Raw genomic sequence first — 18516 nt, 5'->3', positions numbered from 1 at the left:
GCCAATGCGGAAGGAGACGGGAGTGCTGCAGCGGCTCCTCTACCAATGACATAGAGCTGCTCCTCCTCCTTCTTCTCTGCGGCTGCCCGGGATCTCTCCCAGCACGAGGAGCCTGACTGCCAGCATGAGAGATGGTAAGTATATATCTCTCTCTCTCTCTCTTTCTGTCTTTCTCTCTCTCTCGTGTCTGTCTGCTGCAATGTGTAAAAAGGGGGACTGGCTGCTGTAATGTGTAAAAAGGAGGACGCTGTCTGCCGTAATGTGTAATAAGGGAGACGATGTCTGCTGTAATGTGTAAAATAGGGGACGTTGTCTGCTGTAATGTGTAATAAGGGGGACGCTGTCTGCAGTAATGTGTAAAATGGGGGACGCTGTCTGCTGTAATGTGTAAAAAGGGGGACGCGGTCTGCTGTAATGTGTAATAAGGGGGACGCTGTCTGCCTTAATGTGTAATAAGGGGGACGCTGTCTGCTGTAATGTGTAATAAGGGGGACGCTGTCTGCCGTAATGTGTAAAAAGGGGACGGTCTGCCGTAATGTGTAAAAAAGGGGACGCTGTCTGCCGTAATGTGTAATAAGGGGGATGCTGTCTGCCGTAATGTGTAAAACAAGGGGCGCTGTCTGCTGTAATGTGTAAAAAAGGGGACGCTGTCTGCCGTAATGTGTAAAAAGGGGGACGCTGTCTGCCGTAATGTGTAAAAAGGGGGATGCTGTCTGCCGTAATGTGTAAAAAGGGGGATGCTGTCTGCTGTAATGTGTAAAAAGGCATGCCGTCTGCCGTAATGTGTAAAAAGGGGCTCTACCTGGTGTAGTGGCGCTATTGTGCAGCGTAATTTGAATAATGGAGAAGAGACTACTATGCACCGTAGTATGAATTGGCATTATTTTGTGGCCACGCCCCTATATATTTTTCACGCGCCCGCGGCGCGCACTGCTCCTGTCTTGCGTAGGGGGGGGCGCCAATGCCGTTTCTTGCACACAGCGCTAAAATACCTAGTTACGGCACTGTGTATATCAGCAGCCAATTGGGGAAGAGGTATGCCAACCTCTCAAGGGTTAACAAAGAAAAAACAATGTAAACCCAATTAGCGCTTAAAAATACATACAAACAGCAATATAATAAAAAAATAATTATGATTTATTAAAGCATGATGTTCATGATCCTCCCGGGGGAGGGATTCTGACCACCGGGATCCCGACCGCCGGGATCTCGTACTGACCCCCCCTGAAGTGTAAATTGAAAGAAAAAGTAGCCAGGCGTCTCACACCACAGGGCGTATTGAGGCTCCTTGTATCATCTGTAGATCTTAGCTGCACAGGAATTGATAGCATATCATACTGTGCTGCCCTTTGATTATTATTACAAATACAAATTACACAGTAAATCCCTGATGTTTAACATATTAATAGTATAAATGTCTATGGGGCCCATTTATCAAGGATCACTTATTGCATGCGATCTGGGTGGGTACTTACCGCCCAGGATCGCTTTGCAATATGTAATCCTATTGGCAGTATGTATCACCCTGTACATGCTGCCGGCCCTCAGCAAGTGCCGGCCCTAGGCACGGGACTAGTGGGAAATCCGCTACTGAGAGCAGGACTACGTACAAACAGCTCACAGTGCTGAATAACCAACAGGGTAGACAAGACGGTCGCCAAGGTGCCCCCACACATAGCTACATAGCTACATCACCAGCATGGAGGCACTGTGTCACAAAATAATGCGAACTGGGAACTCTACAGTGTGTTTTAACACATTTGTGGTGTAATTCATAAGTAAGGAATAAATAGTTAATAAATGTTAGTTTATTTATGTACCCATGTTGCCCTTCATAGAGGGAGATTGGAGCATGCTGTAAGCGTGGAAAGATGTGGGGGTGCAGTTTTGATGCTGTGGGGGGCATGCCGAGCACTCTGTAAGCTGCTTGCATGCCCCCTGCTGCTCTGCATTGGGTGAAAGAGGGTCTGCCAACTGTGCCCACCAGAGAACACTGCGACCCGCGGGTGGGACAGCGGGACAGTCCCACAAAAATGGGACTGACCCGCCAAAATCGGGACAGTTGGGAGGTATGCAGTGTGGGCTAATAGCCATCATATGTGCTTTATATTATCACTGGTAATAAAGTTATGCACCTTGTATATGATACCAAAAGCTGACCGGATCATTGTTAGTAAAGATGGGTTCATTGCAATGATTTGTATAAGAATTATTCCTTCACTTAGCATATCTACCTATGAAGACACATAGGGGAATTCAACTGAGAGCAGAGCGGGATTTTCTGCAGATGCTGGCTCTTGTTATTCAATTAAAATAGAGAAAATGAGACGTGAATCTTTTTTTATGCACGACCAGAGTAATTCTGATTTCTCCTAAAATCATAATTTTTAGGAAAAATCAGCAGTACTTGCTCTCAGCTCTGGCACCCCAGCAGCAAAAGCCCCCCACCCACCCCAGGGACTAATTAAACAATTGGAAGTTTCCAATTAGCTTAATTAGTCAGTAATTATAATTACTCACCTTCCGAAGCTGTGTCTTCTCAATACAGCATCGGGATCCGAACTCCTGCAGCAGCAATGTGTGTAAGTGTGTGTGTGTGAGTGTGTGTATGAGTGTGTGTGACAACTCGCCCCCATGTGTGTGATCCCCGTCCCCAGTTCTCTTGCCTCCTTGCCTCCCAGCAGCCCCTCCCCAGTGCAAAAATATGGAGGGGAGACGACCGGTAGCTATGGAGACCACTGGACGGTATGTATATATATTATTTTTTTGTCGCACCGCAGGGTTTACGAGGCTGAAAACCCCACTTGCATTTGTTTTAAATGGATACCGCAGAGGCGCGTGCTCCTGATACCCACGGAATTCAATTGAAAAGAAATGCAACTTGGGAGCGAGGTCCGCAAGTTTTTTTGCATTGAAAACCACACACCCTATTGAATTCCAACCATAGACCTTGTTGCTTTCTATGAGATAAAAAGGCCACTATTGATATTTAATGTGTTTAATATAACACCTTTTGGCTGGGATGTGTTCAGCATCCCGGTGTTCGGGATGCCAGCGGTCATGTGATCGATGCTGGAATCCCAACACCCCTTAGGAGACCACCGCAAGGACTTGGACTTGGTTGTGACGACCCCCTGGTTGTGCCGACCCCCTGATGAAGTCCTTGGTTGTGACGAAACATGTTGGGCATGGCCTATGGGATGGTGGACATGGATATGTCATAGGTCCCCTCCAGGAAGTAACAAACAATTTGCATGCTGCTGAAACCAGGAGAATCTGTCTGCCGGCTGTAATCAGGAAACCACAGCGTGGATATCCTGAGGCTGAGCTATTTGACGCTGTGCACTGCTTTTTTTGGATGTATGTGAGCATTGATATAAGTAAATGTTCTACTACAGCCAGAACTGGAGCTTCATCCTAATACTGTCACATAAAGACTTAAATATATATGCATATATATACTCATACAGAGACCTTCTCCAAGGGTTATTGACTTGTGCAAAGAGTAGTGGACATAACTGTAGCTAGTACTTGTTCCTATGCATATGGTATATTTGTTAAAAAAAAAAGTTGTGATGTTATTTGCATGGATACTGTCAGAGTTTATTACCTAAGCATTTGTATACATGACTAAAGGTGTTATAGATCAGCATCGCTGATCCAGGGGAGACTGCAATGTTCCTGAAAAAGAATACGCCAGGATGCATAGTTTCAGAATAATAAAAATGATTATTATTTTCTGCGTGCAAGTTACTGTAACAGAAACAGTTTAACCATTGTATATATTTGAATCCTGCTTGGAATTACTAACACTTTAGTAACGGTCTTGAATATTATGACCTCTCTTGATAAACCTGTCCTTTGTTGACAATTCTTTGAACAACTCATAGAGTGGATTTATTCTTCATTTGTCTCTGAAGTGAGTTGGGGGAACCTACACCTGGAACCACAAGTTAAAGAAACAAATTCCTAGAAGTGCCTTATATACTCACCTCACGACACATTGTTACTCATGGTTACCTGGGTGTGTCACATTAAGATGCTGTCTGTTTTTTGTGGCAATAATACATTCTCTGTATCGTATGGTGGTCCTTTGGATGCTCTATTTAGTGTATGACGTTAACTAGGATGCTCTCTGTATTGTGCATCACTGGGATACACAAACTCTTGAACACAGATAATTTTATGCTGACACCATTTTAACATTATTTACCAGGGCCACTTTAAGGGGAGGGTAGGGTTAGGCCCTAGGGGTAGGATTAGAGTCAGGCTATGGGAGGGGAGTTTATGATTAGGCTGTGGAAGGGGAGATTAAGGTTAGGCACTAGGGGGAGGGTTAGAGTTAGGATACAAGAGGGGAGGTTAGGTTTAGGCACTAGCGGTATGATTAGAGTCAGGCTACGAGAGGGAAGGTCAGGTTTATGTACTGGGAGAGGGTTAGGGTCAGACTACGAGAGGGGAGTTTAGGGTTAGGCACTGGGAGAGGGTTAGGGTCAGACTACGAGAGGGGAGTTTAGGGTTAGGCACTGGGAGAGGGTTAGGGACAGACAACGAGAGGGGAGTTTAGGGTTAGGCAGTGGGAGTGGGTTAGGGTCAGGCTACGAAAGGGGATGTTAGGGTTAGGCACTAGGGATATGGTTAGAGACAGGCTACGAGAGGGGAGTTAAGGGTTAGGCACTAGGGGTATGGTTAGAGTTGGGCTATGAGAGAGGAGTTTAGGGTTAGGCACTGGGAGAGGGTAAGGGTCAGGCTACAAGAGGGAAAGTTAAGGTTAAGCACTGGTAGAGGATTAGGGTCAGGCTACAAGAGGGGAGGTTAGGGTTAAGCAATGGGAGAGGATTAGGGTCAGACTACGAGATGGGAGGTTAGGGTTAGGCACTAGGGGAAGGGGAAGGGTCAAGCTACAGGAGGGTAGGTTAGGGTTAGGCACTACAGGAAGAGCTTTGGTTAAGCTATGGGTGGGGGGGTGTAGTATGGTATACCGGCGGCCAGCATACCGGCGCAGGAATCCCAACCGCCGGTATGTCCCAACCGCCAGCATACCGACAGCTGGGCGAGCGCAAATGAGCCCCTTGCAGGCTCACTACACTCGCTGCGTTGTGAGTACGGTGGCACACTATGTGCGCCACGCTATCTATTCTCCCTCCAGGGGGGTCGTGGACCCCCAAGAGGGAAAAAAGGTGTCAGTATGCCGAGTGTCGGGATGTCGGCACCGGTATACTGTGCGCCGGCATCCCAACACCCGGCAAACTAAATACCACCCTGGTGGGGGATGTTTTGTCAACATTCTAATCATGTCGACATTTCATCATTGAAGACTGGATGAATGTCAATGTGGTCAATACCAATCATCTTGAAATGCTGCATGTCAACATTTTGACCATGTTGAGATTCTCATGTCAACATGATGAATGTCAACAAAACAAACCACACCCCTTAAAGGAGAAGGGTCTCTCAACAGCACAGAGGCTCCTGTCACACTGGTGCAGGAAAACTAATGTATCTAAAATTACTGTAAATTAATTTGTCAAACTTTGTAAAATTTTGCTGGAGACAAACCAGTGCAAATAGTATATATGAGCCATGGCTTTATTTTCAGAACTTGTGTTCGTTAATTAACAAGCTTTATACAAGGTACATTTTGGTGGCATCAGGTGATTAATGACATAATACAGTATGAAATAACAGGCAACCAATAATATTATCCTGCTAATAGGTATACTTAGAATGCAGTAGTACAAGTTAGAATACAAGAACCTGCTATTTAACAATTAGATGTATCAATTACAGTATGAATAAATTCAGGATTATGCTTTAAAATGTAATTACTGTGCAGGCACATAAATGTATAGAGAAGCTGATACTATACTGTAACACACATTCCCATTCTGTCTGTCTGAATACATGAGCCCTGACATTAAGGGAACAAGTTTGCATCATATTTTGGGATTTTAAAACATGAAGCAATATTTATGCCTCAGAACTCGCTAATAACATAGAAGCTTCTGTAAGAATAACTATAAGTCTATATAAAGTTGCAGGATCTGGCATTTCAGCCAGTCGAATAAGTCCCTTTCAAAAGATCATTATGCATATCAATATACTGTTTCATTCGTAAAATATACTGTATTTAAGCTGCCTTTTATATTTCACTGGAGAACACATCAGTTGTACTATTTTTTGGCTTGGATACGCAAGATATTTTATATTAAGGTGCAGTTTTTGTTTTTAATAATAGCCTGTAGTTGTCACTATTACTAATTTTATTCTTGGAAAGGTTTAGCCTATGATAATCATTAACAATTTACTGTATTGTACGCTATATATTTAATCTACCATCTAAAGCTAAGTGCACTGATATGACAGTAGAAGGGTGGATAAAATAGATTGTTATGGCTATCTTTGTCCTGAACTGGAACTAGTAGTCACCAATCTATTACTTTCTTTTTCCACCACTTTTGTTTTTTTTTGGTGTTGTTACATTGGAAATATATTTGCATATGTCAAACCACAAATATCATATAGTCAGTGGAGTACCTGAGAAAGCCTATAATAGGTGAAACGCGTTAGTCAGCATACCTGTACATACCTGACCTACCTGATTCCAAACTAGAAGTACTGCTAAGGATTTGTTTTGGGTTCTGATATTCCTGAGGGTAACCTCCGACAATTACTACGACACCCCCCTAACTGGAGACCTAAGTTAAGCCTTTTTTATCCTTTTATACTTTATTAATTTGTTGTATGTACTTATAAATAAATGTTCCCATTTGATATATTTATATACTTTACTACACTATAGAGTGATAATTTTGTTTTTATTTATGGCTGAGAAGCTACAAGTGAATACTTAAAGAGACCCTCTGATTAGTATTGATAATGCCTATTGCTGTTTAAGAGGAAGTGGACCTTGTTGGAGTGCATTAAGTGTTAATATATATCCGGAACACAGAATACATTATATTTATTTGAAAATGCACTAAGGTAAAAATACTACACTATTAGATGTTGGTTCTATCTCTATAATCCACAATTACTGAATAGACAAAATTCTAATGCTTGTCGCTTTGTGTATATTCAATAATAGAGGTAAACGAGTGCTGGCATGACTAAATGTGATGTTCGTGTGTAAATATGATTAAAATCAAATAGAACAAATGAAGAAAAAAGACACTTTAAATTGGGTAAAATAAATAGAAAAAAGGAAAAATAGAAAGGAAAAAGAAAATAAATAAAAAGCAATAGTATCCAGCATCAAGTGACACAATAAGATACAATGTTTATAGTCCTGATGCCTTAGTGCGGTCTGGGGTCAGGGAGACTTCACGGTTGGAAGGTTTTTTTTAAATGTTTATATAAAAATACATTCAGGTCAATATCAATACTGAGACCCCACGGTCTCAAGGATTTTAGGAGGAACATCCAGTGGGTTTAATTTTTCTTGAGTGCTGTAACTATGTTTAGTCCTCACCAATTGTTTTTACTTTTTGATTTCCTACAAACTTGAGGCCTTTCGGATCTTTGTTGTGATAGTCCAGAAAGTGTTGAGATAGGCTGTGAGTGCTGAGTCCTTTCTTTATAAATTTGTTCGGTCACTCTTAGTGTAAGTTTTCATTTGGTTTGGCCCACGTATTATACTCCACAAGGGCACTCCAACAAGTATATGGCGCATTCAGTTTCAGAAGTTATTTGATTTCGTATTTTATGTCTTCTTTGTCTTGATGTGAATTCTTTGTTTGGTTTAGTTGTTGTTATTTGGTTCTAGCATCCTATACAATTCAGGCAATAAAAGTTCCTTGTTTATGTCTTTTGTTTTTTCGTCCACTTCTTTTCTAATGTAACTACTGGATAGTTCCTGTTTAAGGGTTTTTACTTTTCTGTAGATTATTTGGGACCTTGCAGGTAGGATGTTCTTGATTTCATTATCTAGATGCAGAAAATGCTAATATCTCACCAGGAGTTGTTCTATTTCCTTATAATTACCAATATTGGCATTTCTGGATATATTTTTTTCTTAAAATGTTTTCTTTGTACATGATCAGATCTTTTCACTCCAATCTGGAATCTTTAGCATACTGTTCTTAAAGTGGTTCATCCTTGTAACCTTTGTGCTGGAACTGTTTTTTTATTTTCCTGACATGGTTCCTGGAAAGTTGCATCTTCTGTGCAGTTACAGTTCAAGTGGCAAAAATGTCCCCAAGGAATATTCCTTATCCAAGTTCTATGATTGTTGCTGGCTACTTTGTTTATGTGGGGTTTTGTAAGGACATTTTCATTGTTGATGAAAATCTCCAGATCTAAAAAGACAACTTTGGTTTTATTTAAAATTGTGGTAAATTCCAGTTTGATGTCATTTTGGTTTACATTTTCAATGAATTTGATAAGATCTTCTTGTCCTCCTGTCCAGATAAAAAATATATTATCTATATAGTGATATCAGTTTGCAATGTATTTCTTATAGATGTTATTGTTCCAAATATGCACATCCTCCCTCCAAGCCATGAAAAGATATGTGTAGCTTGGCACGAAGGATGTGCCCATTACTGTTCCTCTCTTCTGCAAAAAGACATCTCTGTCAAAACAAAAATAGTTATTTTGAAGGATGTACTCGATGCTTCTCATAATAAAAATTATTTTGGTACTCTGTCTGTGTTGATAAGAAGTGCCTTGTTGTTCTATATCCATCTTCATGGTTGATACATGTATGTGATTTTATATCACCTATACACAGTAGTGGTCTTTCCATTGTATTTTTTCAATAATTTGTAGGATACAGATGTGTCCTTTTAGTCTGTGGCTGCGGTGGGCACACAGTTTGTGGCATAGCATTGTGTATGCTTTGCACTGTACTGAATGGGAGCTGCACCTGTGTCTCCCATTCATTCTAATGAAAGCCACTTGTAATGAGTATGCACAAGGCATGCCTTGCTGCATATGCATTGCAGTCCCTTTACAGAATTCTGCTAAAAGCAGCAAGGTTCTAGCAGGACACAACTGTACTTGTGGTATCTTTTAGGTAACTGATTTGTTCCTTCACAAATGGCTGCAGGAAGTGATCAAAATATTCTGATAGATTTAATATAATTGATTCTATTCTGTACGCGATTGACCTTCCTGGTGGGTTTTCTAAGTTTTTGTGTATCTTTGGAAGGAACGCTTGTTTTTTCCGCCATTGTGTATAGTAACCATTGGTTGCATTCACAAATATATGTATGAAAGTTTTAAGAGTATTAAAAAATAGTTTGTTCACGGGGGAGGTTTTTTTTTCTGTGCTCACCAGACTTGTCTGCAGGAGATATTAAGGATATTGTATGGAAACTTTCAAAGCTGTAAATACCTGATATTAGAGAATTCGTTGAATCAAAGATCAATGTAAATAGAAAGTCTCATCTCACTTTCTGGAATGATACAAGAATTTTTACACACACACATATATATATGAGTGTTACATTATGTATTTGATTTATTGTTTTGTACATGACTTTTTGTATCTTTTATGAGATATGCTGCTGCATCTTTTTGACTTCTTTGTTTTTCACCAACGCTTTTCATATGTTTCAGGAATAGTTGTGAATGCTGCCTTTGGATGTGTCATAAATCCAGCTGTTCCGTATGCATTGGGTACATTTTTTATACATAGAAAAGATCTGTTTGATCAAGCTTAATGGAAAAGAAATAATGAAGGTGGGTTCTTACTAGAGATGAGAGGGTTCGGATTTTCTCAGTTCTTTACGCCAGAATTATCGCCATTTCTTATTTTCTGGATTTTTCTTATTGGCTAACCAAAACACGTGATGTCCAATAGCCAATAAGGAGATTCGGGTAAACCAGAGTAAAACCGAGTAAAACTGAACCCACTCATCTCTAGTTCTTACAAAGGCATTAATAAAAAAGGCAGCTGTACAAACCTACAATGTAAGGTTCTGTGAAAGTCCAAAAAGCCTCTTTACACTACAGACCCCGATATTCAGAGTATTTGTAACCAGCGGCACTGTCGGGGGATAGAAATTCTCTATTTGTGTAACATGGGAAGTAGGGTGTAGCACACTCTGCGGGGCCTTGTCCTGGTTGATCGTTGTCAGGATACATTGCCATTGTTGCATTATGTCTCTGCATCCACACTTGAAATAATCTGCAAAAGAAACATATATGGAAAATACATACTAATCTGTATACAGTTATTCTAATAATGCTACAGTATATGATCATCTTTCTATAATGTCCTTTTACTCTCACAAGGCAATCCACAACAACCAATAATATTATCTTTCATCAGGTATCATCATACTCTCCTGTCTCTGCGTTTGGATGCAGAATTTAGCTTGTTTCATCTTAACAGCTTGATTCAGATTTGGATGCCGTCTTATACTATTGGCGCAGCTGGTTATCTCAGTACTGAGATGCCTCTTGTAGTGTTTTGAGACTGTGCATTCCATCTCAGAGCATACTTAGATGCACCATTGGTTACTCCATCACACACTTGCTCCAACTCAATTGCAGGTGCAATTTCTCCATATGGGTATAGCCTCATACGCGGACAGCTGTGCATCTTTATGTGACAAGCACATGACACCTCTTAGGTAGGTACACCCACTAAACACCTCTAATTTACTTGATGTTTAACTGCAAAATGTATTACAAATCTGATGTTTGCAAAGTGCACCTGCACTAAAACTCTCAGGTAGCATCTCTCATTACATGTAGTTAGGGTGTACAGTCTAGGGCACCCTCCAATATATCTTATATCATGTGTATGTTTGTACATTTGAAGGCAAAGTTACTCCAAGAGCCTAGATTAGCACCCCTCACACCTGCCTCAGAATTTATTTAAGTAGGGACTCTTGCATTTGCTGACTGCACATTGAATAAGGCACTAGTATAGATAAGACCTGTATAAATGTATATAGTATGTCAGTTAGGGGGTGAGTTTTAGGGTGTGGGGCCCCCTGAATCACTTTGGCTGGGCTGCTCCAAGGCTTCACAATGTAACACTTACTTTAGCACTTCATAGCACTTTATTTGTATTTTTGGGGGTCTATGTAACACCTTTCAGACATTTGTCACCCATGTAATACTCAACATAGTAGCTGCTCTCACTCAGTTAACACTTTTTAACACTTTACTTGCTATCTCACACTGGTGTGTTGCCTTGCGGATGGATTGGCTGGGCTAGGTTGAGGGTGTCCCATGCCCTAGACTTGAACCCTCAGAATGTTAGGGACTTACCCAATGATGAGGTTACCTGGACGTGGTTGGTAAGCTTTGACCAAAATTATGCTAAAAACCTCTTATTTACTTGATGTTTAATTGCAAAATGTATTACAAATCTGATTTAGTAATGTTTGGAAAGTGCACCAGCATTCTCTCTTTCCGTGTGTGGCACTAAAAGTCTCAGCAAGCTAGCACCTCTCATTACATGTAGTTAGGGAGCAATCACTAAAATCCACAGACTCTGCATCAAACTCTATACTACATGTCTGAGCGGTGACAATCAGGACGCATGTGCAGACTTACGTTACCCACCGCTGCGATGTTGCATGCAATAGGGTAATATTTAAAGTGGATTTTTCAATATTGATATTAATTGTAAAATTTATATTTTTATGGAAATTGACGCAGAAGCAGCAGCTGCTCATTGTCTCATTTACTTGACTCAAAAAGTATATATATTCAAGTTTTAAAGGTTAGATCCATCTTAATTGACTTTTTCTTAAATGGGCAATGCATGTACAAAATAGACCAATTGGCCTATTTTACCAGAGCCGGCCTTAGGCATAGGTAAACTAGGCAAATGCCTAGGGCATTTGGTATGCTTAGGGGCACCAGCAGCTTCTGCTGATTAAAATGATATGAGGCATGCCTATATTCTGTGTGTATTCCTGGAAATCACTGTAATGTAGCATTTCGTATGCAGATACAGCCACAGTCACATACAGTATATAGGCATGCTGCATATCAGTTTAATCAGCAGAAGCTGCATGCGCATCCTAGCCACATAGTAATGCAAATAAGATGCATTTTCATAAACAAAAGGCGCCCGACGTTAGCAGCGCTGCCAGCTGACTCATGCCAGGCATCTCCTGCAGAACTAGCGGCGGTGCTAGGGGGCACCAGCCAAAATCTTGCCTAGGGCATCATATTGGTTAGGGCCGGCTCTGTATTTTACATACATACTGTAGTACCTGATTTAGTACCTTATGCTAAGGATAGAATCTGTAGGGCTAAAGCAGTTAGCTGTGGCACCCAGTAATTGTACGCAAGTCGCCACCATTAGTATCAGCACTTACTTCAGCCCATGCTAGGCACAAGAGACCTGTCAGACACAGAGTCACACAGAGCTACAGAATAGATACAAATCAGGGCAGTAACTATCAGTGTGCCAGTGGTGCCTGGCACATGCACATATGCACTGTGGGTGCAAGACCACCGGCAAAACCCGCTTGGCTGTGTTTCCGCCACACTGTAGGGTCTGACCGCTGTATACAGATCTTAGCTGTGCTGCATTGACTGGCTACCTGTTCTCACATACAGATGTAGCCACGCTCATCGTGGTTACATCTGCACCGAATGTGCACTCTTGAGCTGCGGCATTTGCCGTTCCCATTCATGCGAATGGACCGCGTGCACATCTAAGACACACGTCCTTCCAGATGTGCACATGGTCATGCCTAACAAGGCACAATCACGGCAAGATGTAGTCACCATGAGCGTGGTTACATATGTAGGTAGTCAGGCAGCGCTGCAGCTCATCTGCCCCCCCTCCTCCCAGCTCTCTCTTCTCCCCCCCCCCCCCCACCCCACGTCTTCTGGGAGAGATGGTGTCTCTCCCAGCCCACCCCTGGCATAAAGTGTAAAATTATGCTCTACCTTGCGTAATGTGTAAAAGGAGGCTCTGCTTGGCATAATGTGTAAAAGGGGCTCTGCCTGGTGTAATGTGTAAAAAGGGGATTCTACCTGGAGTAATGTGTATAAGGAGCTTTACGTGGTGTCATATGTTTAAGTGGCAACCACTGTGGTGGGTGCGCACTGTCCCGGTTTTAGATATATGGGGAGGTGCATCAATTCTCTTTCTGTCACAGGTCACCAAACTGTCTAGCTATGGCTCTGATACAAATCCATGACATTCCCAAGACACTCGCACACATTAAGGCAGTTCCGTGTGTTTGCTTTGCCACCACACATTCCTCTCACCGCCTCCCCAAGAAACGTCTTATTTCACAGAAAGTTATGTCCGACTAAGAATAGGACAGACATAAGCAATAATGTGTAAATTCACTGCACATGGGATGTATGCACAAAGATCTGTCCAAATCAGATTCTGTAGGTGAACTAGAACTAGACTATACAGAACCAGGAAGCCAATGAGGAGATCCCTGCACCAACGGAGTACACTAGCTGTCACACTCCGAGCAGAGGGCACATCCTACGACCGGCAGCCAGAGAAGGAGACGAACAGCTCCAGTGACAGAGGGGCGGAAGCTGAGCAGGCACAGGTGCGCCAAACGCGTCCCTGGTCTTGAGTACAAACAAGCCTGTTACCTCATATCACTTTAGTCAGTGCATATTACAGACATTACAGGGGCAGACAAGCGGGACGCGGCGTACAGTCACCCCAGAACACTCTGACTTAGTACTCCCAATCGAGGACTATACAGGGCACATAGATTCTAGACAAGTTTCTATGGTAAAGGTGCACTTCAGTGGTACATCTGACATACACCCTAAAATTATAGGTATAACAACACGGACAGTATACAGCAGGCATGTCCAAACTGCGGCCCTCCAGCTGTTGTGAAACTACATATCCCAGCATGCCCTGACACAGATTGCTGTCAGAGAATGCTAAAGCTGTGTCAGGGCATGCTGGGATGTGTAGTTTCTCAACAGCTGGATGGCCGCAGTTTGGACATGCCTGGTATACAGCAAAGGGGTAGTCCGTTGAGTCACCTGACGAGTTGAGCATTGTGGCTCTAGTTTTCTTCATTTTTTCAATAAAGACACACTGATTTCCTTGCCACCGCTTTCATTTTCTCACTGCTACTCAGACAGATGTCTATTGACAAGAAAATCTACCCCACACCCCTCTCCTGACCCCTCTCCATCGGTCCGAATCTTCCCATCCCCCAAGTCCCACACCCCCTGGTAGTTGCGCTTACCACCGCAATATATACAAATACATTGTCATTATACTACGTATAACATCAATAAAAGTATATAAGCATAAGTACTGTATAATGTCTTTACTGCTAAAACCTACTTGTCGACATAAGCATGGTGTAACATGAATGCTGGGTCATTGGCAGAAATTGCAACTTGAGACATTGTCCCTCCCAAGTACACGTGAATCAAGTTATGCATGCCACGTTCAAATGTTGTCCCATCTGATGGCCTCAGGAAACCTGTAAAAACATTCCACAGATGTCAGTACTTTACAAAGTTTTATGCATAATTCATAATACATATCAGACAATAATATGCATATGCGTTAAAAATTTGAAATTGGCCATTTTCATTTTCAAATTCTCATGCGATGCACAATTTTTTGAAAATTGTGGCTTTGTTGTATAAAATATGACTTGAGAATCATTGCACTAGAGCAGAGGTTCTCAAACTCGGTCCTCGGGGGCACACACAGTGCATGTTTTGCAGGTCTCCTCACAGAATCGCAAGTGAAATAATTAGCTCCACCTGTGGACCTTTTAAAATGTATCAGTGAGTAATTAATACACCTGTGCACCTGCTGGGTTACCTGCAAAACATGCACTGTGTGTGCTCCCGAGGGCCGAGTTTGAGAACCTCTGCACTAGAGTGTTGATATGGCTGGAATGGGTGTGAACTCACCGAAAGTGGACATCAATGTAATTGCAGAGGGCATGCAGGTGTAATGAAAGTACAATAAGAAAGTGTTCTGGGTGTGTAGTTTTAGATGAGATAACAGGGTCAGATTAATTACGGTTCCAGGCGTCGACATATAATAATTCCATCCTCATGATAGCATGTTGATGACCCACCACCTGCTGGCCACATTATGGCCTGTAAATTCTAAGTATAATAACATTTCTATTTTCATTTACAAAATGTTGCAATTTTTATACTTTTATATAATTAGGGAGACGTTGGTGCTGGCCACACCCACACAGCACTGGCTACACCCACACACCACTGGTCACACCCACATGGCACTGGTTTCACCCACGCAGCACTGGCCACACCCACACAGTACTGGTCACTGCTCCTCTGCTTCTCACAATCAGTGGCGCCGAGAGGCAGGGGGTGCAGGTACAAATTACCCGGGCCCGAGCTGCTGGAGGGGCCCAAGAGGGGACCTGGGTAGCTAACCCCCCAAGGATACCTGTACTGTGGCTAGCCGGCAGCGGCGCCACCATCTTCCTGGTGATATCTTCAGGAAGATGGCATGGCACATAGAAAGCAAAGACTCTGGCACTGTGCCAGAGTCTTTGCTCTCTAGTGGCCAGCATCTTCTTCCCAAATATCACTGGGAAAATGGCACTGGCTGGGGAGGAAGGACCTGCTTAAAGATCAAGTATGGTAGGAATCGGGTGCCCACCCCTTGCCCCCTATGTTAACATGGTGCCCCCTATGTTAAATTGGTGGCACCCCTTGTGGAGCACGCGGGGCCACTTCACAGACCTGAAATTATTTTGTTAGTCATATGTTTTTATTCTAATGGGTATAACCATGCCCACTTAATAAGCCACGCCCCAGACCTTTACCGGGGCCCGACGTGGCTCTCAACGGCCCTGCTCACAATAAGCCCTTCATTATTTCCAACTCCAAGTCCATGTGGTCCTTAATCCTGCACTGAAAGCCATGACACTCCCATTACATGCACACAATACAGCCTCTTTTTGGTTTTCATTTTTGGCTACCTCTCAGTCTTTAGGGGCGCTGTAGAAAATATTCATTTTTTTGTCGGGACCAAAAAACTGTGTATACAGATGCAAACTTACGTGTAAAAGCTATGGTCAAGTGACAATTGGGTTTTGCGAGCGTTCAAGTCCCGTAGACAATACAGTATAAGCAAAACTAGAGATTTCGTGTTTTGTATTTTGGTTCTAATTCCCCGCTCATGTTTTGGTTTTGGATTGGTTTTGCCAAAACCACCCTTTCGTGTTTTGGTTTTGGTTTTGGATCTGGATGATTTTTTATAAAAACGGCTAAAATCACAGAATTTTGGGGTCATTTTGATCATACGGCAGTGGTTTTGAAACTTTTTTGAATAACGGCGCTTTAGAATATTAGAATTTTTTCACGGCACCCCTAGGCCAAAAATTTCTTATTGAGAAATTTAGAAATAAATATTACATTAAGTAGATTGCGTTTATATGTCATCCTTAGGGTCAGTTGTGTGATGAGGGCCAAGATTTGCTTCTGTTTGGCCACATATTTTATGACTGGCAGCCACCAGCACTGGTTTTGCCTATTATATTGACCATGAATAATTTGAATTGGTCCTGGACCACCAACCCAGGGCACCCCTGCAAGTGTCCCGAGGCACCCCAGGGAGCCACGGCACACAGTTTGGGAACCTCTGTCATACGGTATTATTAACTTCAATAACATTCATCTCCACTCATTTCCAGTCAATTCTGAACACCTCACAATATTGTTTTTAGGCCAAAAGGTTGCACCGAGGTGGCTGTATGACTAAGCTAAGCGACACAAGTGTGCGGCACAAACATCTGGCCCATCTAGGAGTGGCACTGCAGTTGCAGACAGGATGGCACTTAAAAAAATTAGGCCCCAAAAAGAGGTGCAATTTGGTTGCTGTATGACTAAGCTAAGCGACACACGTGTGCGGCACAAACACCTGGCCCATCTAGGGGGTAAATTTACTAAAATGGGAGTTCTATTTTAGATGGGATGTTGCCCATAGCAACCAATCAGATTCTACGTCTCATTGCTCTAGCACCTTTTAGAAGATAACACCTGGAATCTGATTGGTTGCTATGGGCAACATCCCATCTTAAATAGAACTCCCATTTTAGTAAATATACCCCTAGGAGTGGTACTGCAGTGTCAGACAGTATGGCACTTAAAAAAACTAGTCCCCAAACAGCACATAATGCCAAGAAGAAAAAGAAGTGCACCGAGGTTGCTGTATGACAAAGCTAAGCGACACAAACATTTGGCCCATCTAGGAGTGGCACTGCAGTGTCAGACAGGAGGGCAGATATAAAGAAAATGCCCCAAACAGCACATCATGCAAAGATGAAAAAGAGGTGCAATGAGGTAGCTGTATGACTAAGCTAAGCGACAGAAACATTTGGCCCATCTAGGAGTGGCATTACAGTGTCAGACAGGATGGCACTTAAAAAAAAATAGTACCCAAACAGCACATAATGCCAAGAAGTAAAAGAGGGCAATGAGGTAGCTGTATGACTAAGCTAAGCGACACAAGTGTGCGGCACAAACACCTGGCCCATCTAGGGTTGTCACTGCAGTCCCACTGCACTAATGGCGGATACTGGATGCATGTCTAACACCAGCATAGTTGTTATGGCCTCAATTATCCGCTTTGCAACAGGGTATGTATATATATATATATATATATATATATATATATATAGCAAAAGAGGATGGAGAAGAACAAGCGCCTATGGTGCAGTAAGTTCTTTAAAGTGTTATAATGACACTTGAGAAAATATAAATGCGTACCAGATTAAATCTTTAAACCACGCCTAATAGTAAGATGCCAGTCAGGATATTTCTCACCAACAACACCATCTATAAATCAGAGAAGACGGAATCGCCGCATAGCGTAATACTTCTGGATTAACAATAATATCCCCACAAACACCCAGCTGAGCCTGAGCTATGAAGCACGACATGAGTACAATCCTCCTCCAATCCTGTTAATGAACTAATTTATTGATGAGAGATTTCTGGATACAAGACCCCTAAATGTCTATGCTGACTTTTCATCTTAATCCGGTACGCTCAACTGGGTGTTTGTGGGGATATTATTGTTAATCCAGAAGTATTACGCTATGCGGCGATTCCGTCTTCTCTGATTTATAGATGGTGTTGTTGGTGAGAAATATCCTGACTGGCATCTTACTATTAGGCGTGGTTTAAAGATTTCATCTGGTACGCATTTATATTTTCTCAAGTGTCATTATAACACTTTAAAGAACTTACTGCACCATAGGCGCTTGTTCTTCTCCATCCTCTTTTGCTACAGAATTTATGCCATATACCTTTGGTACACTGAGGAACTGAGCTGCCACCCTGAAGAGTGGAAGGTGCTGACAAAGACTTATTGAAGCCTACAAAACCGCGATATCAGCCAGTTGTGGCTACTCCATTAGCAAATTTATTATATTGTTCAGACAAATAATTCTTTGTACTGTCGATCCCTAAAGAAGCGCACGAGTCTATACATTTTTTCTATATATATATATATATATATATATATACATATTGTAGAGTACTAGGGGTTCGGCGACCAACGGTGCTTTTACAAACTTATACTTATAGGAAGACGCAATAGAT

The 18516-nt window shown here is 42.2% G+C and overlaps 1 protein-coding gene across 5 annotated transcripts in view; it reads right to left on the bottom strand.

Annotated features, from left to right (window-relative positions):
- Nucleotides 1-5573: 5573 nt before the first annotated feature.
- LOC134980681 (tyrosinase-like) overlaps nt 5574-18516 on the bottom strand; it is an 80079-nt gene continuing 67136 nt past the window's right edge. For 3 of the 5 annotated variants that reach the window (XM_063947602.1, XM_063947603.1, XM_063947604.1), the window contains 2 exons: nt 14258-14399; nt 5574-10132 (listed from right to left, as the gene is read on the bottom strand). In XM_063947602.1, the coding sequence (XP_063803672.1) occupies nt 9952-10132; nt 14258-14399 (323 nt within the window). In that variant the 3' untranslated portion in view covers nt 5574-9951. The remainder of the gene's footprint in view (nt 10133-14257; nt 14400-18516) is intronic. The other 2 variants (XM_063947605.1, XM_063947606.1) reach the window with 2 other exon arrangements.

Source organism: Pseudophryne corroboree, chromosome 12, assembly GCF_028390025.1.
Source record: "Pseudophryne corroboree isolate aPseCor3 chromosome 12, aPseCor3.hap2, whole genome shotgun sequence".
Taxonomy (NCBI): Eukaryota; Metazoa; Chordata; class Amphibia; order Anura; family Myobatrachidae; genus Pseudophryne; species Pseudophryne corroboree.
This window is presented reverse-complemented; position numbering and strand designations above follow the sequence as displayed.